The following is a 24788-nucleotide window of genomic DNA, read 5'->3' on the forward strand; positions in this document are numbered from 1 at the left end:
GGGTTATTCCCGGAGTCCGATTGTCCAGCAAAGGCACCAGGGCTCCAGCAAGAGACACAGGGACGGCGAAGGGGGGAGACCAGACCTCACCACGCCCCCAGGCTCGCACCCCCCCTGGCCCGCAGGAGCGGACGCCCCGGCCCACCCCACCCTCACAATGGGAGCGGGGCCGGTACCTACAGTGGTTGGAGCCGGTCCAGAGCGGGGTCCGCCGCGGGGTGGGGTAGGGCGCGGGCGCGGGGAGCCCCTTCTCGGGTAGCAGGCAGGCCCGGCTCTGGTTGTAAAGATCCACCACCAGGAAGGGGCTGGGCGCGGGGGCGAGCGCCCCCACCTCCACGCCCTCGTACATCCCCGCAGAGACGGGCGGTCCGGGCGGCGGGGGGGTCCCGGGAGCCGCCTCCCTCACTCGGGCGCCGGCGCCATCCAGGGAGCGCGGCCGGGGGCGAGGGGCGCGTCCCCCGCCCCGAAAGGCGGCCCGGCCGGGGGCCCGCCCGCCGCCCCGGGTCCCGCGTCCGCTCGGCCGGCCGCTCCGCCAGCTCCGGGTGGGACGCGGGCAAGTTGTGCGCGCGGGGGGGCGGGGGCCCCTCGGCTCCCCCCCGGGGCCGCCAGGCCGAGCCCCGGACTCGGCGGCTTCACCTCGAGGGGGGCTCCCGGCCGGCCGTCCGGAGTCTGCGGGCGCAGGAGGCAGAGTCCCGCGGCGCCCCGAGCGCCGGGCGGGGGCGGGACGGGCGCGGGAGGCGGGGAGCCCCGGGCACTTCCTCCTCCTCCTCCCGCCGGGGCGCCCGGGCTGCTCCGGGGCCGGGACACCGGGGAGGGGGCACCCCGCGCGGCCCCGCCTCCCGGACCGCCGCTGGGGCTCCGGCGGGGCGCGCCGCCGCCCCCACCTCCCCCGCCCCCGCCGCGAGCCCCCTCCTCCCGCCCCCTCCGCCGGCGCCGCCCCTCGCTTAACCCTTTCCCCGGCCGGCGGCGGCGGGAGGGAGCCGGGCCGGAGAGGGCGGGGGGGCCGGGAGGGCGGAGAGGCGGGCGGGGAGGACCGGGCGCCCGGAGGAGCCGCCGCTCAGGCTGCGGCCGGTGCCCGGTGCGCGGGGAGGGGGGGGCGCGCGGGGCGGGGATGGAAGGGGGCGGCGCCCCCACCCCAGTTCCGGCTGCCAGCCCCCCCCCCCCCCGGGCGAGCTGGGCCCCGGAGCGGCGGTGCCGCGGGGACGGTGCGGCGCGGGCGCGGGCGCAGGGGTGGCCGGGGTCCCGGGCGCACCGCCGCCTCATTTGCCTAATGCCATGCGGCTGAACTCTCGCTGAACTCGCCCGGCGGCGCCTCACCTCCGGGTGACCCACCCACCGCGGCCGTGACATCACCGCCCGCCGGGGGCTCGCCGCCGGCCCCCCGCCCCCCGGGCCGGCTCCCCCAGAGGCGCGGAGCGCGGTCCCGGCGGCGGCGGGAAGGGCCGGTGTGTGGCCACGGCGTCCCGGGAGTGACATTGTGCGGCTCAGACGCCGTGTCGGATGGAGACACCGGCTTGTGTCATTGTCTGTGACATCATGTGCGCCTGGCCGCCCGCCCGCCCGCGGAGCCTCCCCTCCCGCCGCTTCCGGTGAGCAGAGCGCGCCCGGGGTGTCTCCCACCTCGGAACCGGGATCGGCCCGCCGCACCGCCCAGCCCAGCCCCGGGAGATCCGAGGACGGGCCGGTGCCCTCCAGCTGACCGCTTCCTCTGGGAGCTCCGGCCTGCTCCCCGGAGCAAAGGCCCAGGTGGGTAGGTCCGGGAAGGGGGGCGGGCTCCTGGAGGAGAGGGTATCCCAGGACTCCCTCCGACCCGCCCTCATCCCAGCAGGGGGTGGGATCTACCTGCTTCCCAAGGACTTTCTTCTAGAAGCCGGTTCTCAACACGTGCTCATGGTCACGGAATCCTCCCAGCTATCCCAGAGAAAATCGGCATTATTCCTGTTTCTCAGCAAGGCCCGGTGGGTTGCCCACGGCACACTGCTGAGAAAGGGCCGTGTGTTGGAACTTTCTGCTGTCAAAGCCCATATTCCTACCCTGCCGGGCCAATTCAAGAAATAAAAATGTATTTTTTTTAGCACCTCTTATGTGGACACTGGTGAGCCTGCCCTTGCAGTCCTTATGGAGCAACAGCCATTAAGCAAATATTGATTGTGTGTGTGTGTGTGTGTGTGTGTGTGTGTGTGTGTGTTTGCAAACTGACATAATGGGTAGTGGGACACAAGTATCGCATGCTTTGAAGAATTAATGTAGGTACTGATGGGTCAGGGAGGACCTCAAAGCAGAGACCTGGTTAGTCAGGCAAAGAGTAGGAAGAAGCCGAAGCTGGTTTGGCTCAGTGGATAGAGCGTCACTCTGTGGACTGAAAGGTCCCAGGTTCGATTCCTGTCAGGGGCATGTATGTTGGCTGCGGGCACATCCCCGGTAGGGGGTGTGCAGGAGGCGGCTGGTGGATGTTTCTCTCTCATCGACATTTCTGGCTCTCTCTCTCTCTCTTCCTTCCTCTCTGTAAAAAATCAATAAAATATATTTAAAAAAAAAAAAAGTAGGAAGAAGGGCCGTCTCTTAAAACGAACGAGCCTGTGCAAAGGTCCTGGGGTTACAGAAGTTGGTGAGTTCGTGCAAGGAACCGGCAGAGGAACAGAGCAGACGGAGCATAAAATTCAAGAGGAAAAGGGGCACAAGACCAGGCTGCAGAGGTGTGCTGAGGCTTTAGACCACAAAGCGGGCCTGTGAGCTTCATTCAGACTTTCGGATTTTATCCTAAACGCGAGGAGAACCCACAGGAAAATCCCAAGCAGAGGAGAGGCATTATGAGATCTTCTGGCAGATAGGTGAGGAATGGATTGTCGGAGGGCAGGAGAGACCAGTTAGAAGCTCCTGCAGCGTCTGGACAGCACACAACAGTAGTGCAGTCTAGGAAACTGACTGTGTTGATAGACAGAGGAAGGTGGATTCTTGAAACTTTTTTTTAAAACCTCACTTGAGAGCATTTGTCCATTGATTTTTAAAGAGAGTGGACGGGCCAAAGCCGGTTTGGCTCAGTGGCAGAGCGTCTGTCTGCGGACTGAGGGGGTCCCAGGTTCAATTCCGGTCGGGGGCATGTACATTGGTTGCGGGCACATCCCCGGTGGGGGGTGTGCAGGAGGCGGCTGGTCGGTGTTTCTCTCTCATCGATGTTTCTAGCTCTCTATCTCTCTCCCTTCCTCTCTGTAAAAAATCAATAAAATATATTTAAAAAAAGAAGAAGAAGAAGAGTGGACGGGAAGGAGGGGTGAGGAGAGAGAGAGAGAGAAACATCAATGTGAGAGAGAGACATGGATTGGCTGCCTCGGGGAATATGACACAACCAGGGCAGGGATGGAACCTGCAACCCAGGTATGTGCCCTTGGCCAGGAATCAAACCCACAACCCTTTGATACGCAGGCTGACGCCCTAACCATTGAACAACACAGTCAGGTTTAAAAGTTTTTGAGGGTAGAATGGAGGGGGCAGGGTGAGTGGGGCTAGGGAAGGAGATAGCAAAGAGGACTCGTGTGTGGCCTGTGCACCAGCCAAGTTCCTGACACTAAAAGTAGAGAGGCCTTCTGGGTGGGGGAGCAGGCGAGTGTGGGGCTGCAAAGTGAGACGCACCCACGTGAGATCTGAGCGGCAGGCGGCACACCAGAGTCCGGGGCACGAACGCCAGCCTTGGCAGTGAGTGAGACTGCTGGGGAGAAGGCAGATGCTTCCACCGCCCTGGGTGTCTCTCCTCCCAAAGGATGTATAGCTCCTGGGCATCAGTTACGTTCTAGGCCCACGGTCGGCAAACCGCGGCTCTTTGGCCCCTTGAGGATGGTTTTTCCACAAAATACCACGGCCTGGGCGAGTCTATTTTGAAGTGGCATTAGAAGAAGTTTAAGTCTAAAAAATTAGTCTCTCAAAAGAAATTTCGATCACTGTGCTGTTGATGTTTGGCTCTGTGGACTGATGAGATGCGAAGGGACCTGAGACTGGCCCTGCCATCACAGACCTGGGATAGGGACACCGTCTCCTAAAGGATGCGAGCTCGCAGCAGGAGCCGGGTGGGGAGACGCCCCTTCCTGGCAGGGATGAGTGTTGTAAGAGGAAAAAAATAAAGACCCGCCGAAACCGGTTTGGCTCTGTGGACAGAGCGCTGGCCTGTGGACTGGAAGGTCCCGGGTTCGATTCCGGTCAAGGGCATGTGCCTTGGTTGCGGGCACATCCCCAGTGTGTGTGTGGGAGGGGTGCAAGAGGCAGCTGATCGGTGATTCTCTCTCATCGATGTTTCTAACTATTCCTCTCTGTAAAAAGTCAATAAAATGTATTTTTCTAAAAAATAAAGACCCACAGGCATTCTAAGGAGGGAGAAGGAGGGCAGCAAGCTGAGGGGAGCCTCTCTGGAGGTTTCTGGAAAGAGGCTGGATTGGGTGCTCCTTGGAGGAGGGATAGGATTTCTGGACCCGAAGGGGAGAAGGTGGGGGTGAGATGCCTGTTCTGGGTGACAGCAAGGTCATGGGTCAGAGCAGAACCCGGTGTCCCGGGGCAGGGAGAGACGAGGGGGAAAGGAAGGCCAGCCGGCCGGTGGCTGCGGGCAGCTGCAGGCCTGGGCCCCCCTCCGCAGCACCCCCCCAGCTCCCCCAGAGCTGTGTGCCGAGCGGGCCTCCACTGCACTGGCCCCCACTGTGCCAGGCAGGGCTCCCTCCTGTCCCCACCCCCATCTGGAGGGGATCACAAACAGGAAGTCATGAGGCCCTGAACCAGGTCCCCCAAGACAATGCCCGGCTCTGCCCGCCCCTCATCACCACGGCTCATCGGTCCAGGTCCTCCGAGCTCCCCAGCCTGCACAGCAAGCAGGTCCCCGCGGCTCGGGCAGCCGGCCCGGCCAGGGGGGGCGAGAAGCACTGCTCTAAGGAGGAGGAAGCAGACCAGAGCGTTCGGGTGACCTGCCCAAGCCAAACAGGAAGCGCTCCCTGTGAGACTGCTGCCCACAGCGCCTCGGTCTGAGGTTCCCAGCACTCAGCGGTCAAAATGGGGGGGGAGGGCGCTCACTTCTGATCTGGTGAGGGCTGAGGGCCACAGCTCCACCGGCCGTCCACCTGCTCACTCCACGAAGGAGGAAGAGGAGGAGGAGGAGGAGGAAGGCGGGGTGGGCACCACCCCAAAGCCATTTGCAGAAGGGAAACCTCTTCCTCTTTCTATTGATACATGGCTACTCCTGAAGGTGGTCAGGTCTTCGCCAGCAGGTTCCCGCGGGCACAGGGCCTTACGGTGCCCCAGGTCCGGGCCGGTCTAAGAGGGCAGGCTTCCTCCCGGAGTCCCTCCCCCAGCCCCTGCCGGGATCCTGCCCGGAGGGGCCTGTGCAGGAGGAATGCCGCCAGGTAAAAGGTGAGGGCCCCCTTTTCACTCAAAATCCCATCCAGCCGAAACCGGTGTGGCTCAGTGGATGGAGCGTCGGCCTGTAGACTAAAAGGTCCCAGGTTCAATTCCGGTCAAGGGCATGTACCTTGGTTGCGGGCACATCCCCAGTAGGGCGTGTGCAAGAGGCAGCTGATCGATGTTTCTAGCTTCCTATCCCTCTCTCTTCCTCTCTGTAAAAACTCAATAAAATATATTTTTTTAAAATTCCATCCAAAGATCTTGGCTGACTCTACATTTTGGATCCCAGCAAAGGCATGGCTTAGCTGTACCCCCTCCCCTGGGCTCCCCCCCCCCATAATGTCCAGGGAAAGAGAGAGAGGGAGGGGGGGGAGGAGAGAGGATGCAGCCTGCAGTGGGGACAGGGTGGCAGAGGAGAAGGGGTCTCGGGCCCTAGGGCCATGCCCAGCCTGAGGCACACACAGCGAGCACAGGGACAGGAAGGGAAAGACCCTGCCAACCTTTCGGGGCTCCCGTTTCCGGCTCCTCCGCTGCCTGCTTCCAGCTTCCCTGCCCCCGCCCCACACACTGAAACAAAATAAGACTATGAACTGTGGTTTTTACACTCTGTTCCTGCAGTGTCTGTCTGGAGCTGGGGGACGGTTGCCTGCTGAGCTGAGCTCGGCAAACTCCCGCGGGCGGCGGCAGAGGGCAGATTCGGGGGGTGGGGATGGGTGTGAACAGATTGTATCCGCAGCTTCCAGGACAGGATGGAGATCTGGCCGGGGCCTCTTATCGCTCTTTCCCTCCAGCCTTCAGTATCCAACACAGAGAAGAGAGGGGGAGGCTGGGGGGGGGGGGGGGGCTGCCTTCGCCCCCTGCTGGGGGAAGGCGGGAGTTCCGGGGGCAGGAGCAGGGCCGGGGCCATGGGGGGATTTCGGCAGAAGCACTGCCCGCTCCCGGCTTCCCACACCCGGGAGTGCCCCTCAAAATACCTTCCCAGAGCTGCCAATCGGCTGTTGGAAAAGAGCCGGACCTCCCCGCCCCGGAACCTGCTTCACCCTCCACGGAGGAGACTGCGTCCCGCTTCCCGGGTGTGAGGATTAGGGCGGCGAACCGGAGATCAAGTCCCACACACAGGAGGTGCTCCACCAAGGAGGACCCAGGGTCCCGAGCTCCCGGCCCTTCTCACTGTCCCAACAGCTGTGCGACGGCTAAGAGACGGCAGTGGCCCCCACGGCGCGGATGGCCTGGCCTGGTCTCAGCCCTCGGAGGGGGCTCCGGCCCTATCCTCGCCGGACGGACGGACAGACGGGCAGCACGCTCAGAGGCTATCCGATCAGCAAGCAACGAAGCCCGAGCTCACACTGCCCTGCCCTGCCCCACCGGGGGATTTCGGGGGGCGAGGGGGAGCATCAAAAGAGGCAGGTTAGCTTCCCCTGCCGCCTGGATGACAGGAATGGGAGGCCTTGCCCTCCCCCCCACAGCACCCTCCACGGGCCCCGCACCCCAGGCACGCTAAGCCCTAAGTCAATCAAGGCCCCTCCCTCCGGCACACACGCTGTGACACCCCTTCCCAGCTCCCCCGACTGCATTTCCCCAAAACACACTGGGCTCTGTGACCCTCTCACCCAATACACATAAACCATTAACTCCCTCCCCGACACACACCGGCCTTGACCCCACCCACCCCTTAAGCACACAGGCCCTGACCCGCACCACAACGCACACAGGGTCCAGCCCTCCACGGTAAACACCAGGCCCCGGAGACCAAGCCCCGGGGGCTGCTTTGGGGTAGAGACTCCTGTACTGTTTCCGGGCCCTTCCTGAGAGGCTAGCAGGACAAACACCCCAAGAATAGTTAAGTCCTTCCATGGGCCATCGGGTCTCTCTGAAGGGGCCCCCCAAGACCCCCCAGGCCCAGCCTTCTCTTCGGGAGAAGGACAGGAGGGGGAGGGGGCACGTCCCAGCACCGCTGTTGGTGGAAACTGGGGGGAGGGAGCCTCAGCATGGTTTCCTACAAAAGAGGGGCAGCCGAAGCCGGTTTGGCTCAGTGGATAGAGCATCGGCCTTCGGAATGAAAGGTCCCAGGTTCGATTCCGGTCAAGGGCATGTGCCTTGGTTGCGGGCGCATCCCCAGTAGGGGGTGTGCAAGAGTCAGCTGTTCGGTGACTCTCTCTCATCGATGTTTCTAACTATCCCTCTCTCTTCCTCTCTGTAAAAAATCAATAAAAATATATTTTAAAAAAAGGGGGGGGGGCGGGCAGAGGGCCCGAGTCCGCCGATGCTCCCTGTAGGAATGGGGCAGCAGGGGCAGCAGGGAAGGCGAGGCTGCCCCATGCATGGGAATCCTGATCCGTCATGCTTCCACACCCGGAGCTGGGATCCAGCCCCCCACTCCAGCTTTGCATAAGGAGGGAGGTGGCCCCAGAAAGGGGAGGTTAGGGAGAAGCTCAGAAGCCAGGGCCTGGGTAGGAAGATGATGTTGTTGATGAGGAGGAGGGGAGAGGAGCAGGGAGGGGCCGGAAGGGGCATTGCCTAATGGGGCGGAGAGAGCCAGAGAAGCCCTCACTTGCCTGAAACGTGGGCACCCCACCCCGGGGGGGGGGGGAAAGGTTACCAGGGTGGGAAGTGGGGACCCGGAAGCCCTCCCCACCCACCTCTGAGAAAGAGGAAGAAGCTTGCAACACCCGGAGGAGGGCAGAGCGTGCCCGCTCCCTCCCACCAGCAGGGAGCAGGCCCCGGGGAGCGGTGTGGGGGGGACTCTGCTCCATCACCTGGGGAAGGACGGCCACAGACAGCAGGTTACAGCCCGACTTCCTCCCTAATTCCGCACACACACACACACACACACACCCCCGCAGGAAGTAGATGCTCCTTATCCAAGGTGGAAACATGAGCCCAGGCCCTGCAGACACAGCGACTGCCCCCGGTGGAGACTGAGAACCACCGCCCCCCCACCCCCTCCGGCACCCCTGAGCCCACGGACCGGCCTCGCCATCACCGGCGCCCACGTGCAGGCCCGGCCAGACTCAGGTCCCGGCTCCCGGTCACTGAGCCACCGCCTCATCCTATGCGAGTGAAGAAGACAGAGAGGAAGGAAGCAGACGGCGGAGGTGTGAGAAGGAAGGGGCGGTGGTGGGAACTGAGGCAGTGTCTGACGGGGACCCCCCCGCCCCCGATCCCCAGGATTTAAAGGGACACAGACAGGGCTCCTGCCCCAGCAGCTGGCGGGGCCTGGGGGAAGGGGGCCACGGCGGAGCCAGGGGCGGCCACCGGGAGGCGGTGGTGGCGGTGGGCGCAGGGCCAGTGTGGGCAGCAAGGAGCCCCGCAAGGACCTGCCCCGGGGACAGAGACTCCCCGCTCTGGGGAGAGGGCGCTGCCCGCCCCCCCCCCTGCACCGAGAAGGGGGCACTGACCCTGCCAGGCCAGGCTCCCCGGGCAGGGAGGCCGGGCAGCGTGCCAGGGGCTGTGGGAGGGGCAGGGCGTTCGGTCCCTGCCCACCAGGAAAGGGGGACAGGTCTCCCCGGTCAGCACAGGGCCCGCCAGCCTGCCGGTCCGTCCACGTCTATCCGGCTGCTTCCTCCCCTCCTCCAGCCCCGGGCCAGGCCCCGGCTCGGCTCCCTCCTCCCCCCCAGCCCTGGCCGGGCGCCCAGCCGGGCCCTGGGGGCCAGAGTTACTGTAAGCGGCCTGGCAGGCCCGAGGCCTGGACTCTGCCAGCTGGCCGGAGCCGCCGCCACCTCCCACTACCTGGCTCGGCCGGCCGGGGAAGGGCACTGAGACCCCCGCCCGGCACACAGGCAGCCCCCGGGGCAGAGGGAGGGGCGGAGAGCAAACACAGGCCCTGCCAAGACCCTGCATGTGTCCACAGCCGCAGTCCGAGCCCAGCGCCCCTCCTGGGACACCGGCCCTGTCCCTCCCCGGCTGCTCCTGGTCCTCCCTCCCTCCCCCCCCAGCGGAGCTGGCAGGGGAGGGGGCTCCAGCAGCCCGCCCCCCTCCACTCCGATCCCATCGGCGGGAGGAGGTGGGTGCGCGCTCGGCAGAGCTGCCATTTCCACCAAATGTCGAGAGGTTTGTTTACTCGCCTCGGGGCTGTGTCCAGGCCTTGGAGCTATTTATAAGGCCCTCAAAGGCTCTGCACAGAAGCGGGGCGGGGGGCACCTCGGTACAACCCTGTTTCATCTCTCCCTCCGCGGCCCCCACATCAAACAGCCGTGTGACCGGCCCTCGCGCGTCTCCCCCCGGAGCCCCCACACGAAGGACAGTGACCCCGTCTGCAGGAGGCCTCGCGGCCGCTGCAGGACAGACGTACCCCGAGGCCGGCCCCCAGGCCGGCCCCCGCCAGGGCCCCCCGCCCCGCCGAGCCGCCCTGCACCCCACTTACTGGCCGGGGAGGGTGTGCTGTAGCCGCTGACGGGAAGCTGGTGCTGGAGAGTGGTCAGAGCGCCTGGCGGCGAGAGCCCGCCCAGCATCGGGGGGAAGAAGAAGGCGTAGGGGGGCACCGGGTACCCATTGAGGTGCCCTCCCCCGGGCGTCGGACAGGAGCTGCTGTTGCTGGCCATGCCCAGCGGCCGCAGTCAGGAGGCGGGCGGGCGCTCGGGCGGGTTCAGGCCGCCCCTCCGCGGGGCATGGGGCCTGGGCCCGAAGGGGGCTCCCGGCCCACGCCCCCTTTCCGTCCCGGGCCGCAGTCCGCCGCCCGCAGGCTAATCTCCGCCGCCCGGAGCCCCGGGGGCCAGGGGCCGGGGCCGTCCACGCACTGGTCCTCGGGCAGAGCTGGCACTTCCCCGGGAGGGTCCAGAGCTGGCCTTCAGGACGCCTCTCCCAGCCGGGCCCGGCTAGGCAGCTGCGGGGGCCATGTCCGGGCGCTGCAGAGAGAGGAGAGACAGGTAAGCGGGCACCAGGGGCGGGCGCACGGGCATTCCCCGCGGAGCTCCCCAACCTGGGCGGCCCGGAGCGCTCCTGTGGCACCCGCGGAGCAGACAGCTGGCCCCGGGCCGGCGGGCAGAGACAGCCCCGGAGCGGGGCCCGGCGGACGGCACAGCCAGGCTGCGGAGACGGGGCAGCGCTCGGAGCCGCAGAGGGCCTCTCACCCACAATCCCGCGGGCGAAGGGTCCGCGGTGCCACCCCAGAGGCTCCCTCCCCGCCTGGGTTACCTGAGGTCACGACGACGACGACGCAGAGAATGAGGCTGGTGGGGAGTGGGAGGGGAGGAAAAGCCGCTTCCCCAAAGCACTGGCACTTCTCAGAAAAATGACTCCTAAGCCAGGGGCCCCTCTCATACCACTTCCCCCCCCCAAATCCAAGCCCCAGCACCCCAGATGGGCTTGTCCCACAGCCCAGGGGAGGAGGCCTGTTTACACACGTGAAAATAGGGAAATGCGAACTGAGGGCTCCTGGGCATCACACCCAGTGCCCAGCCTGACAGCAGCGGGGGCCGGGGGGGCCGTGTGTCCGGAGGGCAGGGCCCGCACTGAAGCGATGAGGGGGGCTAAGCTCCGTTCACTCACATACTGTCTGCAGAAGCAGCATCCCCGGAGGGGGTGAGGGGTGGGCCCCAGATGAAAGGCCAGATGTCTGCCCCCCACCAGTGTGTACACAGATCCACACCCTGTTTGAACAGCTGGGACCAGAGGACACGCACAGATAACGCCATGGGGTGGGGAGAGACGGCGGTGAACCCAGAGACTCCGTCACACAGCAAGACGGCGAAGGGAGACAAAGGAAGCAGATCCACAAGCAGAGGCTTCCAATCCGCTTGGGACATACATACCGAAAACATATACATGCATGCATCTATACATACATATGTAGTCCACACATGAAAGATAAAAGAAAAGGCACACACACGGAACAGCCAATCAAAAACGCAAAAACAAAAAAAACCCCACACAATGAGATACCACTTCACATCTACTCGGACGGCTACAGTAAAAAAGACTGATATAATAACCAGTGCTGGCAAGGATGTCAGAAACTGGAGCCCTCATCCATTGCTGGAGGGAATGGAACTCAGCACGGCTGCTCTGGACAGCAGGGCGGCAGTTCCTCAAAAGGTCAGACAGCATTATCCTATAACGAGCCAACCTCTCCCTCCTCCGTGTCTACCCACGAGAGAGGAAAATGTACACATGGGCCGAAACCGGTGTGGCTCAATGGATAGAGCGTCAGCTTGGGGACTGAAAGGTCCCGGGTTCAATTCCGGTCAAGGGCATGTACCTTGGTTGTGGGTATATCCCCAGGAGAGGGTCTCATCGATGTTTCTAACTCTCTATCTCTCTCCCTTCCTCTCTGTACAAAATCAATAAAATACATTTTAAAAAACAAACAAAAAAACGTACACACGGATGTGCATACGGCACTGTTCCTAACAGCCAAAAAGGTAACCCAAATGCCCATCCACTGAGGGATGGGTAAAGGACACCTATATCCGTACCATGGAGTGTTACTCTGCCAAGAAAAAGGACTAAGGCATCGACATCACTGCGACACGGATACCCCGGAAACACATCGGCTGGGTCTAAAAGACCACACAGTGTTTGATGCCATTTACATACAATGTCCAGAACAGGCCACTTACAAGGACACGGAGTAGATTGTGGCTCGCCAGGGGCTGGGTGTGGGTTTGAGGGAAATGGGGAGTGGCTGCCGAGAGGGATGGCACCTCAGTTTGCAGTGACGGACGTTTTCTAAAATGCTCTGTGGTGGTTTGCACAACTCTGAACACACTAAAGCCACTCAGCTGCACACTTTAGTGGGTGAATTTTATGGCACACGAATTCCATCTCAATGAAGCCGTGAAGAAGACAGAGAGGAGGGAGGGAGGGGAAAGTAACGGGGCCACAGAGACCCCAAGTAAGGACTGCTTCTCTTTCCAACCCCGCCCCCCACCCCCAAGCTCCAGCCACCCCAGGTTCCACACCCCCGGCTCCCCAGGCTCAGTCCCGGAGTCCGGGGACGCACGCACGGCCAGCATCTGGCCGAGGACCAGGCCTGCGAAGGGGGGGTTCCTGCCAAGGCCGCTGTGGACGAGGCCAGGGCTCCGGGGCCCAGCTGGGCCGGGCAGCCGGTGCCAGGGCGGGGGAGGTGGGACAGGTATGTGCCGGGCGAGGGCAGCGCTCCTAGGAGTGAAATCTGGACCTTGTTTTGTTTTGTTTTGTTTTGTTTTTGTTTCTGTTAATCCTCATCCCAGGATATTTTCCCCCTGATGTTTAGGGAGAGCAGAAGAGAGAGGGAAAGGCAGAGAGCCCCCGACCAGGGCCCCCGCCCGCGGTCTACGCCAGGGAGGGGAGCCCTTGGCCAGAACTGGACCCGGGACCCTCCGGTCTGCAGATGGAGGCTCTAGCCATTGAGTCAGCCCGGCGAGGGCTGGGCCTTGAGAATGAGCGTGATTTTCGCCGTTATTAACGGTGACGACCATCGGACTCTGTCCTTATGTCTGAGGAGTGCCCCTCCCCGCCCAGGCCCCTGCAGATCCCCTCCCGGGTGCGAGGGCTGACGTCAGAGGAACCAGGGCCCCACCCATTGGGCAAACTGCCACCCAGGCCCCCACACCCCTGTGGGGCCCCACACAACGGAACTCAGGCGAGGGAAGGAGGGGCTGGCGGAGCCTCCTCAGCGCTGACAGTCAGACTAAGACACACACACACACACACACACACCACACACCACACACACACACACACACAGGCCGGTGTGCGTGCCCACACACATACATACACACACACCACACACACTCACACACATACTCACACACACACACACACACACACCACACACCACACACCACACACACACACACAGGTCGGTGTGCGGGCCTGACACACACACACACACACACACACACACCACACACACACTCACACACACACTCACACACACACACCACACACCACACACCACACACACCACACACCACACACACTCACACACACACTCACACACACACACACACACACCACACACACTCACACAAACACTCACACACACACACACACACCACACACACTCACACACACTCACACACACACTCACATGCACTTACAGAAATGCATGCACGCAGGTTTATGGGAAGCGTGCGGGTGGGCCAGAGCAGGCCCGCACACCGACCTGTGAGTGGGGGGGGGGGGCCTGTACACCCGGCCTGTGTGTGCGTGCCTTTGTGTGGGCACGCACAGCCAGCCTGTGTGTGTCTGTGGGGGGGGGGGGGCACGCACACCCGACCTCTGTGTGTGTGGGTGGGGGGGCACGCACACTCGGCCTGCGTGTGTGTGTGTGTGTGTGTGTGGGCACGCACACCCGGCCTCTGTGTGTGTGTGTGTGTGTGTGTGGGCACGCACACCCGGCCTGTGGGGGGGGGGGCACGCACACCCAGCTTCTGTGTGTGTGTGTGTGTGTGTGTGTGCGCGCGTGCGCGCGCATGTGCGTGTGTGGGCGCGCACACCCGGCCTCGTGTCGGGGAGGGGGGGCACGCACACCCGGCCTCTGTGTGTGTGTGGGCACGCACACCCAGCCTGTGTGTGTGTGTGTGTGTGTGTGTGTGTGTGTGTGTGGGCATGCACGCGTGTGTGGGGGGGCACGCACGGGAGAAGAGGGAATCTGCAGATACCATCTCTCCACACCTGGGCCCCACCACACAGAGAACACGGTTCCGGGCTTGCGTGCCAGCCCGGCCTCCGCTCCCCGCAGACACACAGCCGGGGGCCTCTGTGCCTGCCCTGGGGTCCAGGCCCCGCACACACCGCGCTCCCTGAACACAGAGGTGCCCCGCCAGACACTCTGGGGGACCCCCACCACGAGGGGCCGCCTCCCCGAGGTGAGGCCGGGGGTGAGGCCCAGAGAGCCAGCTGCTTCAGACTCCGGCGTCCTGACCCAGCTTTTTTTTTTGGGGGGGGGGGTGGACCCCTCAGTCCTCTGGAACCCACCGCTGCCCCCCCCCACACACACACACACACAGGAGAGAGAACTACAGTCGCCTGGATGCCTCAACCCCTCTGCCCCCGAGGAATCTGAAATTGGACCGAACTTCAAACTCCCCCACAGACAGACACACACCCCGGGAGAGGCGGGCGGCAGGTCTCCCCACCCTGATCGGAGCTCCACCTTCAAGTGCAGTCACTCAGCCCCAGCCCCGGGGAGGGCCCGGAGCAGCCAGAGGGGTAAAGATCACAGACACGGGCCGAGGGCCAGGCTGGGGAGGGGACGGGGATGGGCAAGGGCCCGGAGGATGGGGGCAGAGACAAGGCGCCCGACCCTCCAGCAGACAGACGCCTGGGCCCCGGGCCCGGCCCCCAGGGGGGAGAAGACACCGTCACAGAATCGAAACTGGCACCCACGAAAGGGAAAACAAGCTACCCACATCCACCCCCACCCTGAGCCCGCCACCTCCTCGGCCCAGGGGCACCCTCCCTCGAGGGATGGAAACCGCAGGCCCACAGCTCCCCTGCACAGAGCCAGCTAGGCTCAGCCCAGCAGAAAGGGGCGGGGGCCCGAGCACCTGCCGCCAGCCAGCCACACGCCCCTGCCCCCGGGGTCCCCCTCCCCGCGGTGCCACATCCCTGCCAGGGCCGGGTGCCCCGGACTCACACGCCCCTCACACGCCCGGAGGAGCAGGCAGCCGCTGGCTGGGCCTTGAAGGTGGCAGAAGAGAGCAGAGGTGTGAAGGGTCAAATCTCAGCTCTGCCACTCTGGGTGACCTTAGGCAAGTCATTTAACCTCTCAGGCAGCTGTTCGCTCGCCTGTGCACCATCTACCTCAACGGCTGGCTGTGCGATTTGAGAGATAAAAGTCCTGGAAAGCACCCAGCACCGTGCCTGGCACACCACCCGGGAGGTGCCGGGCTACAGCCCCCACCCGCTCCCCGCACCCCTCCACCTCCCAGCGCCACCCAGGGCCTCCCGGGCGGGCGGCGTCTGCCCTCCCTTCCTCTCCCCGACCTCGGCGAGCATCTGCGGACGGAGCTGGGCAAGAGGATTGCCCACTCTCCAGGGGCTGCTTCCCCCAGACGGAGGAGAGGGAGGTGGGGAGAGGGATATTTGGGGTGTGGGCGGAGGCCTGACCACAACCTTCTCCTAAATTCCCTTCTTTCATTTCGCAAACCAAAAAAGGGAAACCTTTGGATTTGGGGAGGGGAGGAGGGGAAGAGAAATTGACCATTTCCTCTCTATTGTCAGGGGACAGGAGCCGGGGGTCCCCAACCCAGCTGGCCCAGCCCCCCCCCCTTTTACTCTCTCCTCTCCACTCCCCAGGCCCTCCTGAAACCATAGCTCCCAGTGAATAGAAGCCAGGCTGTCGGGGAGGGGCTCAGAGAAGGAAGCCAGGATTGGGGAGCTTCAAAGAAGGGGGCACAGGGGGTTTCCTGACAATTCTAGACAGTCCATGAATCATATGCAAATGACATCCGAAGCTCAGCTCCACTGGGGGGGGGGGGGGGGCATGGCAATGGGAACTCCAGCCCTGGGAGACGCCAACCCCTGGCTCCTCTGGACCCCTCCTCTGCCTGGAGCAGGCAGGGCGGGAGGGCAGATTTCAAACCCCAGCAGTGGGCTGGGTGTCTATTTATAAACTTTCCAGGAAAAGACACTCACACGCACACACAAAGCCACAGCCGCCCCCTTCCCCCACGCTCCTCGGATCTGCGGGCGAGGGCTGGGGAGCAGTGCTGACCACCACTCCCTTTTCCTGGGGGTCCCTCTCCTCCCAGCGAGCCCACGCGCTGGCCACTCTGGTCCCTGTTACCTGGGTCTGGGCTGCGGGCCCCCAGGAGTGTGTGAGAGGACCCCCTGGGGCAGGCCAGCTGGAGGGCAGCCCTCCCCCACCGGCCCCTCAGAACCCCAGGCCGCCCCGATGGGGCTCGGACCCGTGTGAAAGCTGCTCCCAGGATGTGACGGCCCTGAGCACACTCTGAGCACACCCTCGGAGGGGCACGGGGAGGGCTGCAGTCCAGGCTCTTCCTCTGGAGGCTGCCCTGCCCCAGGGTGTCAGGACGAGCAATGGGTTCGGGTTCGAGAAGAGAGGGTCTGATGCCTCCCCAGCTTGGGCCCTGCCTGCCCTCCAGGGCCACATGCGCAGCAGTGACTGAGCCACGGGCAGAAAGAGCAACTGGACAGGCCCAAGGCCACGACAGGCCCAGTTCCAGGAGCAGGAAATGGGGGGGTCTCTGGTGGGCGGGGCAATGCCCCAGCTCCTGCTCCCCCGGGGACCACACCCCGGAGCCGGGAGCTGTGCTCAGGGCCGCGGGGCCAGGGGAAGCCTGGGCGCCGGCGCGGAGAGAGTAGGTGAAAGGGCAGGGGGCAGCCCAGGCCTCGGAGCAGGGCGCAGCCTGGGGAAGGCAGAAACAGGAAGAGGAAGAGATGAGCCAGCCCAGGCCACAGCCAGACCACAGGAGTGTGCGGCCCAAACAAAGCAGCTCTGTCCGGGCAGGGGGGCCAGGGGGCGCAGACAAAAGGGGACCCCCCAGCTTGGAAACCACCGTCCTCACAGCCATCCTGGCACGGGGCTTTCCCCACCCTCACCTTGGCAGCTGCCCCCTCACCACCGTCTCCCAACCTCCTCCCTGTAGGCGGCACGCCTCCCACGACGGGGGCGTGGGGTGGATGGAGCACGCAGGAGGCGAGCGCACGCATATGTGTGTGTGTGTCTGTCTGTCTGTCTGTCTCCAGGGTGTGTGTGTGTGTGTGTGTCTCCGGAGTGTGTGTGTATGTGTGTGTGGTGAGTGTGTGTGTGTGGTGACAGCAGTACCCCCATCCCCTCACCTCTGCCCCAACCCAGAGCCTATACCCCAGTGCTGAGGGCTGCCAGCAGGACTCCTGCTCCCAGCCCCCCTCCCGCCAGCACCCTCCCCGGGGACCCGGGCTGCAGGGAAGCCGGGAACGCCCCCCTCCCCGGCTTCAGGATATCCTTTTGGCTCTGACCCCAGACTAGGCCTGAGTCAGACTCTGCCCGGCCCAACACCCCCCCTTCCAGCAACCCCCCAGGAACTTCCTACTCCACGCCTCCTCAGCCGGGGCTAAAACCTGGGGGAATCACTCCCCCTCTCCACCCCCAGTGAACAGAGCCGAGGAGCCAGGAGCGGGCGGGAAGAATAGGTCACCGAGTCCAGCGGCTGGCCCCTTGCGCACAGGGCCTTTGGGGTCAGGGAGAAGCGGGTGCAGGCTGGGGGGGGGGGCACCACTCTCCCTGTCCACCCCCCCCCCCAAAACACACACCACCAGATATCTTGCCCAGAGCCCTCCCCCACACTCCAGCCCGGACCCCAAGGCGTCACAGAGACTCCCCGGGAAGGCCAGTGTCCATGAGCACACAGGATGGGAGAAGGTGACGAAAGTAAGAGGAGGCAGGAGCTGGCGTTTGTAGGAGGCAGCGCGGGAGCCAGGCCGGAGGGGACAGGTCTGCACAGCCGGCCGCACACCGCGGCCAGCCAAGCTCAGCCACATGGTCACAGCCGCCCCAGCACCCATCGGAGCAGAGAGCTGTGACTCCTTCCCACAGACACAAGCCTGGGGGGCCCTGGGGGGCCTGGGACATCAGAGACCACCCACACCCAGCCTGACACAGCCCCCAAGACAGGCCCCCCAGCCCGCCCCCCACTGCGGGTCCAGGAGGAGGGGGCATTTTCCTCCCCACAAGAACCAGGGTAAAGCCTATAGCGGCCGTCTCCATGGTAACCAACAACAAACATCCCGGGAACCACAGTGGGACAGGAAGTGACAGTCACATGACAGGAAGGCTTTTTTTTTCCCAGCGTGGGGAGGGTGATGCGATGGATAGCAGCCCCTGGGAAATCAGCTGTTCCCGAGCTTGGCCCCGCTTGGAGCCGGAGGGGCGAGGGGTGGCCGGGCGGCTGGCCGCCCCATCTCCCCCCCACCCCACCCCCCCACCCCACCCCCCGCCACCGCGTCCAAGGCCGGCTGCAGGGCTGACCTGCCGGGCCCTCCCTCCACGCCCGCCGCCCAGGTCCCCTCCTCGGCCCCCCTCCCCGCCACTTCCTGCCGTGACTGGAGATCAGAGAACTCCCCACCGCAGCTTCCCCTTCTCGAGTCTCGATTCCTGGGCTGGAGGTTTCACTGTGGGGCAAGGGACAAAGGAAGGAGGGCTGGGAGCCAGCAGGAGGACCCGGGGGACAGGCGGCCCTGGGGGAGGGAGCCGCTCCGAGGTAGGTGTGTGCACACAGGCACACGGCGAGCGGGGCGCGGTGACACCAGCCGGCCGGGCGCGGTGACACGCGGAGGCATCTCGGCGGGGAGGCGAGGGAGCCCCACTCCGGCCGGCAGGCGCCGTCCCCAGCCTCTGAGTCCATCCCGGCCTCCAGACCCGAGAGGTCCCCGCGGCCCCGCCCCCACCCGCCTCTCCCCTGCCTTTTGTGCTGAAGAATCCCCTTCCCTGCTCCAAGGTGCCCGCCCAGAGAGGGCACCTTGGCCAGAGGTGGGGGGAGTGGAAGCTCCCTCTGCCCCCTCCCCTCCCCTGCAGATGTCCCAGACTATATTTAGCCCAAACCGGGAGGCCAGCCAGACCCAGACTCCCCACTGGCCCAGAGCTGAGCTCCCAGTTTTTATGCAATTAAAACATTAACAGAAAACCACCACCTCCATCCACACGCTCCCCCCCTGCCCCCCGCCCCAGCCCTGCCAGAGCAGCAGAGCTCAGAACACGTGGACAAGGGCAGCCCGGCTCTGCAGCCAGTCGGGGGGTGGGGGGGTCCCTGGGCAGATAGCAATAAACCATCCCCTTCCCCATCTCCCAGGCCCTGCCCCCACCCACAGGAGGGGGACATCATCCGTGAGATCAGGCTGACCCTTGGGCGGGGGCAGGCTTCTGGGAAGGGAAAGGCAGACCCAGTGGGTTGGGGGGGGGGGGTTGCTTGGTTGCAGAAATTCCACCTGTCATTTTGCAGCCCCCTCCCAGCCAGCTCCGGTTACAGGGCTGGGGGTTGGCAACAGGTGCTGGCCAGGCTGGCAGCAGCCTAATCCCCCCACCCCCCTCTCAGGCCCACAGTGGTGCCTGGAGGTCCCCCAGGGGCCCGGCGGGCAGGATGCTGGGGGGAAGGAGGAGGCCTGGCTCCCACTGGGTGGGTGTAGGGCAGCCATGCCCCTCGGTGAGACCGGCCCCGCCCTGTGCTGTGTGCCGGAGGCTCTGGGAAGCCAAGGAGCCCTTGGTTCCACAGCGCCTATTTCATTTCCCCACGATGCCAGGCGGGCAGGCCAGCGTGTGGGAGGTCTGTCTGCTGCCTCTTCCTCCTCCTCCTCTCCAAATTCCAGGAAGGAGCAAGGGAGGCTCCAGTTGCGGAGAGAGAGGGAGAGGGAGCAGGCGGTCCCAGCTGGGGAAGGAGGGGGGGGGGGCGGGGACTGGAGCGGGAGGCGAGATCCAGACGGAGCAAGAGGCACCCACACCCGGGCCAGACTGGGACAGACGCACCAGCCTGACGCATTCTCACACTGGTCCCCGCACACCGCCCGCCCTGCGGGGACACCCAGACACCCTCAGCCAGCCCTGCCAATCCCAGGACACTCCCCGGACACACACGGAGATCCAGGCCCTCCCTCTCCCCCCTGAACCGTGTGGGCTCCAGACAGCAGCCAGAGGGTGGAGGGGGCGGAGGGAGGAAAGGCAGCAGGCAGCAGGCAGCAGGGCTGTGCAGCCAGGGCCCTGGAAGCTGGAGCCGGGTTGCCACACTCCTTCCCCAAAACCCAGTCCGTCAAGACAACTCTGGTCATCGTGCCAGGGGCCCTGCCAGCTTCCCACCCCCCCACACCCACTACCGTCAGAACGGGGTGCGGGGTGCTGGGCTGTCTGTCCATCCCAGGCATAGGGTCACCTTCCCCAGGTGGCCCTCACCCAGACCTCAGGCAGGGCTCACCCACAGCCCCCACAGACAGACACCCAGCCTGGTCCTGCCCTGCCCATGCCACCCAGAGGACAGGGACCGGGCACATCCTCATGCCACACCATTCTGAAGGGCACCCCACCTAAGACCCTAGAGTCTGAGCAAGGAGTGGCTTGGCGGAGGGGGGGGGGGATTTAGGGAAGGAAAGTTAACTGGCAGGAGCGTGGGCCAGTCCCCCCCAAAGCAGACCTGAAGGCCCACTCAGACGATGCCCTCTCCCCCACACCAGACAGGGCGGCAGGAACCACGTCATGGCACATGTGGGTGACTGTGCCCAACGGGGAATGCATGGGGGTGATCAAGCTGGTGCTGCCCACAGCTAGCTTCCTGCCCGTCTGCCACATGGCTGGCAGTGGGAGGGGGACCGGAGAGGCACCCTACAGTAGTGGGGGCATCGAGGGTAAAACTGAGGGGCAGAGATTTGGGGGCTAGAGGAGGAGGTGCCCACGTCCAGCCGTGCCAAGCCCAGCGTCTCCGCAGAACTGCCAATGCCTCCGCCGCCCTCACCAGTCTGGTGGGGACACTCCTGCAGGGACACGGCATCCTGCTCCTTCACATCCGCAAAATCCCGCAAAATCCAACACCGTCAGCTCCCAGGGGCCACTCTGTTCCAGGCCCCACACGGCCCAGGTTCCCAGGCAGAACTATGTCCCAGTCCCTCCCAGTGCACCCACATCTGTCACCGCCACCACCTCCCTGACCACAAACTCCCTGACTCCTCAACCCGCCCCCCGCCACACACACACACCTTCTCCCCCAGCTCCAGACTCCCTCTCCGCCCCCCTCTCCACAGGGGAAGCCCCGAGGCTCCAAGCCATCCCTGCTCCAGCCTGGGGCTTCCCCACCAGCCTCCCCACCAAGCACAAGGCCCTGGGGGAGCTGAAGGCCTGAGCCCGTTTCCTAGGAAGACCCGGGGTTCTTACTGAACCCCAGACCTCAGACAGTGCTCCCCAACACACCCCACAGACACCCCGCTTCCCCAGAGCAACCCTGCCCTACGACCACTGCAGCCAGGGGAGGGGACAGGAGACATGTCCGAACCCCCTGACCAGGACACTGGAGTAGGCCGTAGAAGTGAGGGTTGGGGTACACAGCAAAAGAGGGGGAGGGGGGAGTGTTCTCAGAACAAGTCCCTTGCAGAACATAGACACGCACACATGTGCACACAGCTAGCTGCAGAAGAGGAAGCCACACCAGGTGGGTATCCCATCCCAGAGAGAATGGATGGGAAAGCGATGGCCCTGGCTGGAAGGGGGGAGGGGGGGTATGATTTCCATATGAGTTGGGGCACATCCCCAGCCTAGCACTCTGGTGGCCCGACCCCCTTCCTTCCCACGGAGCAGCCTGACAATAGGGCAGTGCCCAGAGAGGGGGCACAGCCAAGCTGTGTTCCAGCGCCCCCCCTCCCGCACACACATCTGGCTAGCAGCTTCCCGGCCTCGTGGGTGGCACCATGTCCCAGACACCCTCAGCCAAAGCAAAGACGGCCAGTCTGTCCCACCCTCTTCTCACCCAGAAAGCTGCCACCACCCCATGATAGCCACCAGACCCAGTCCTCCCTCTCCCGGCCGGCCGTCCCGGCTCCCCCACCCCATGCTGACGGCTCCCCTCGCTCCGCCGGGCTCACCAGCTGAGCGGCCCCGCCCCCCCGCCGGCCGCCTCGGGTGGGGGTGGGCCCCCGGGCTGATTCTCCCCAAACCACAGAGCAGCTCAGATAACAGGAGGGAGAGAGAGAAGGAGGGGGCTAGTCCGTTGGGCATCCGATCTCTCCCCAAACAGGTTTGAAAGTCTTTTTTGTTTTGCTCGTTTCCCGAAGAGAAAGGGGAGCGAGTTGGGAGTCCCCAGCGGCGGCCCTGCCCCGGCCCCGGCGCCGCGGACACGCGCGGCGAGACGGCCTCGGACGCCCCAGGACCGCGCGCGGAGACACGGGCGCAGACAGGCGCCCAGACGGGGCTCCCCAACCCCGGGCGCGGCGGCCGCCGCTGGGAAGCCCAGGAAACCCCGGGGTTCCCATCGGAACCCGCCCGGCTCCCGGTCTCCACCCGCAGCTCCCATCCGGAGCGAGAGCGAGGGTCCCCGATGCCCGTGGGAGCCGGGGGCTCTCCAAACCCCCCGGGGAAGAGGGTACCTCGCAGCTGGGACGACGCAGTCCGTCCGTGCGCCCGCGGGTCCGGCGTCCGCCCTGGCCCCGCGCCTCGGCACCGCCCGGCGTCAGGGGTGCGGGATCTCGGGGAGCAGCCGTCTGGGGGGCCGAGCTCAGCAGCGCGGGCCGGAGGCAGCGGCCATGGCGAGTCACGTGCGGAGGCTGAAACTTTACCCGGAGCCCCAGACTGGGGGGCGGAGGGTACGGGGCTGAGGGAGGCCCGCCCCAGGCCACGCCCCTCCCGCCCACTGGCCAATCACCATCCAGGGGCGGGCCCTCAAGACCACGCCCCAGGCTCCTCGCCTTAACAGACCCGAGACTGGGCGAGTCTTAAAGGAGCCGCGCCTCGCCGGGAGGCTGGACCGTGGGAACCTGTGAGAATCCCTCCCTCCGCCCCAAAAGAAGAGCTGCAGAGCTCTCGAGGAGCTGGAGCGGTGCGGGAGAGTGGGAAAAGGGCTGGCTGGAGAAAGAGCTGCAGTGTGTGGCGTCACATGCCCTTCCCCAGACACACACACACACACACACACACACACACAAACCTGGGAAGTGAAGGCAGTGCCTCTGGCCCTAGCTGTCAAGCCCAGACTCCCAGGATTATAATCCTCCTCCCCACAGAGGGAGCTAAAAGCTGGGTGACCTTAAACAAGTCATTTCCTTTCTCTGAATCTTAATTTTCTCATCTGAAAAAAAAAAAAAAGGAGTACAAGAGTAGATAGATCTCACTCTAGTGCACTCCTCCCAGTTTCCCCCCAAAACCTCTCCAGCCTGAGTGGGTCATCAGTCAGAGGAACTCTGGCCTACTGCAACCGCTCAGCAGCCTCCCCTCCCCCCCAACAAAAAATTAAAAAACGAGCAGTGGCTCTTGCATCTTCTAAAGTCAGAGGCGGCAAGACCACACACCCCTACGCCCTCCCACACACCCCTACACCCTCCCACACACCCCTACGCCCTCCCTCACACCCCTACACCCTACACCCCATGTTAGAGCACTCAGCTTCTCCCTCCGGGCCCAGGCTGAGAGCCACTAAAGCTCGCATTCCTGCTCCAGTTGAGCAGGATCTGATTCACTCTCCATCTGCAGGACCCCGGCCCCCAACACAGCCCCTTGCCCCCCCCCCGCCCCGCCTGCTGCTCTCCTGGCAGTCGGGGGGGGGGGGGGGCAGAAAGCGGAATCACTAGGGAACCCCCTTTCCCATCAGAGAAGTGGCCAGAGTGCCCGCACCGGACTTCCCGCTGGAAGGGGAAGTGCCACCCTCCCAGCCTCAGCCGACAGAGGGAACCCCAGGCCGGGATGGGACTCGGGTTTGGGTCCCCTGCTGCCCAGGCTGCACCCCAGGTCTGGGCTGGAGGGACCTGGTGGTCTCCCCCAGCCTCAGCCCCCGCCTCGGGGAGATAGGACAGGCCGGGTCCGTGGGACGCGCTGCGTAGGGAAAGGTGCCCGGACACCGCAGCGCCGGCCCTTCCCGCCCGCGGGCCGGCGGCCTCCCGCTCCGTCTGGGTTTCCGTCCGCCGGTGCGAGCCGCCCGCCCCGCCCTCCGCCCCGTCCCGTCCAGATCCATCCGCAAACATGCGCTCAGCCGGCAGGAATGCGCCAATGGCTCCCAGATGTGGACGCCAACGCTTAACCCCTTCTCACCGCCCCCCCCAGGCCTTCAGCATGAGCCCGGCCAGCAGCAGGGGGCGCCACCTGGTGAGGACCAGCCTGGGATTGGGGGGCGGGGAGGGGGGGGCAGAAGGGAGGATTCAGGGTCAGCTCCCCCTGGCCTGCACAGGCTCCCCCTGGCCTAGATTCTGCCAGTCTTCCTCCAGCTGAGGCCGGAGGGGGGGGGGGGGATTATGGACACAAAAATGGAAGCGTGCACAAACACAGGCATACCGCCTCCCACCATGCAGGCCTTCGCATATACCTGCGAGCACATGAGGTCAGGTGCGCACACTGAGAGTCAGGTGTGCAAATGCAAACTCAGGACACACATGTGTATACCCCCGTGTGCATGCCCAGGACGCCCATGTGTGCACATCCATGAGCACATAGACAGGCATGTGTGCCGTGGCTGGGCAGCTCAGGTGGTCGGAACATCACCTGATATGCCAAGGTTGCAGGTTTGATCCCGGTCAGGGCACATGTAAGAGTCAATCAATGAGCGCATAGAGAAGTAGAACAGCAAATCGATGTTTCTTTCTCTCTCTCTCTCTCTCTCTCTCTCTCTCTCTCTCTCTCTCTCTCCCTTTTTCTCTTTTACAAAAGAAAAACAAGACAGGCACTTGTGCACACACAAGGACAGGAGGCAGAGGGTGGGGCACACTCCTGAGCAGACATAGCAGCAGACCCACGTGCAGAAGAGGGAAGAAATTCATGCATCCACAAACCTGCTCCCACCGGGGTGACACTCACACACACACACACACAC

At 64.4% G+C, this 24788-nt stretch overlaps 1 protein-coding gene across 3 annotated transcripts in view; it reads right to left on the minus strand.

Moving 5' to 3' along the window:
• RARA (retinoic acid receptor alpha) overlaps nt 1-24788 on the minus strand; it is a 44263-nt gene that overhangs the window by 12994 nt on the left and 6481 nt on the right. The window contains exons 1-2 of one of the 3 annotated variants that reach the window (XM_036461403.2): nt 22363-22574; nt 9740-10220 (exon numbers count right to left, since the gene is read on the minus strand). In XM_036461403.2, coding sequence (XP_036317296.1) covers nt 9740-9917 — 178 coding nt within the window. In that variant the 5' untranslated portion in view covers nt 9918-10220; nt 22363-22574. Of the gene's footprint in view, nt 1-180; nt 732-9739; nt 10221-22362; nt 22575-24788 lie in introns of those variants that run through there. The other 2 variants (XM_045570795.1, XM_036461404.2) reach the window with 2 other exon arrangements.

This window comes from Pipistrellus kuhlii, unplaced genomic scaffold (genome assembly GCF_014108245.1).
Source record: "Pipistrellus kuhlii isolate mPipKuh1 unplaced genomic scaffold, mPipKuh1.p scaffold_m20_p_37, whole genome shotgun sequence".
NCBI classification, from domain to species: Eukaryota; Metazoa; Chordata; class Mammalia; order Chiroptera; family Vespertilionidae; genus Pipistrellus; species Pipistrellus kuhlii.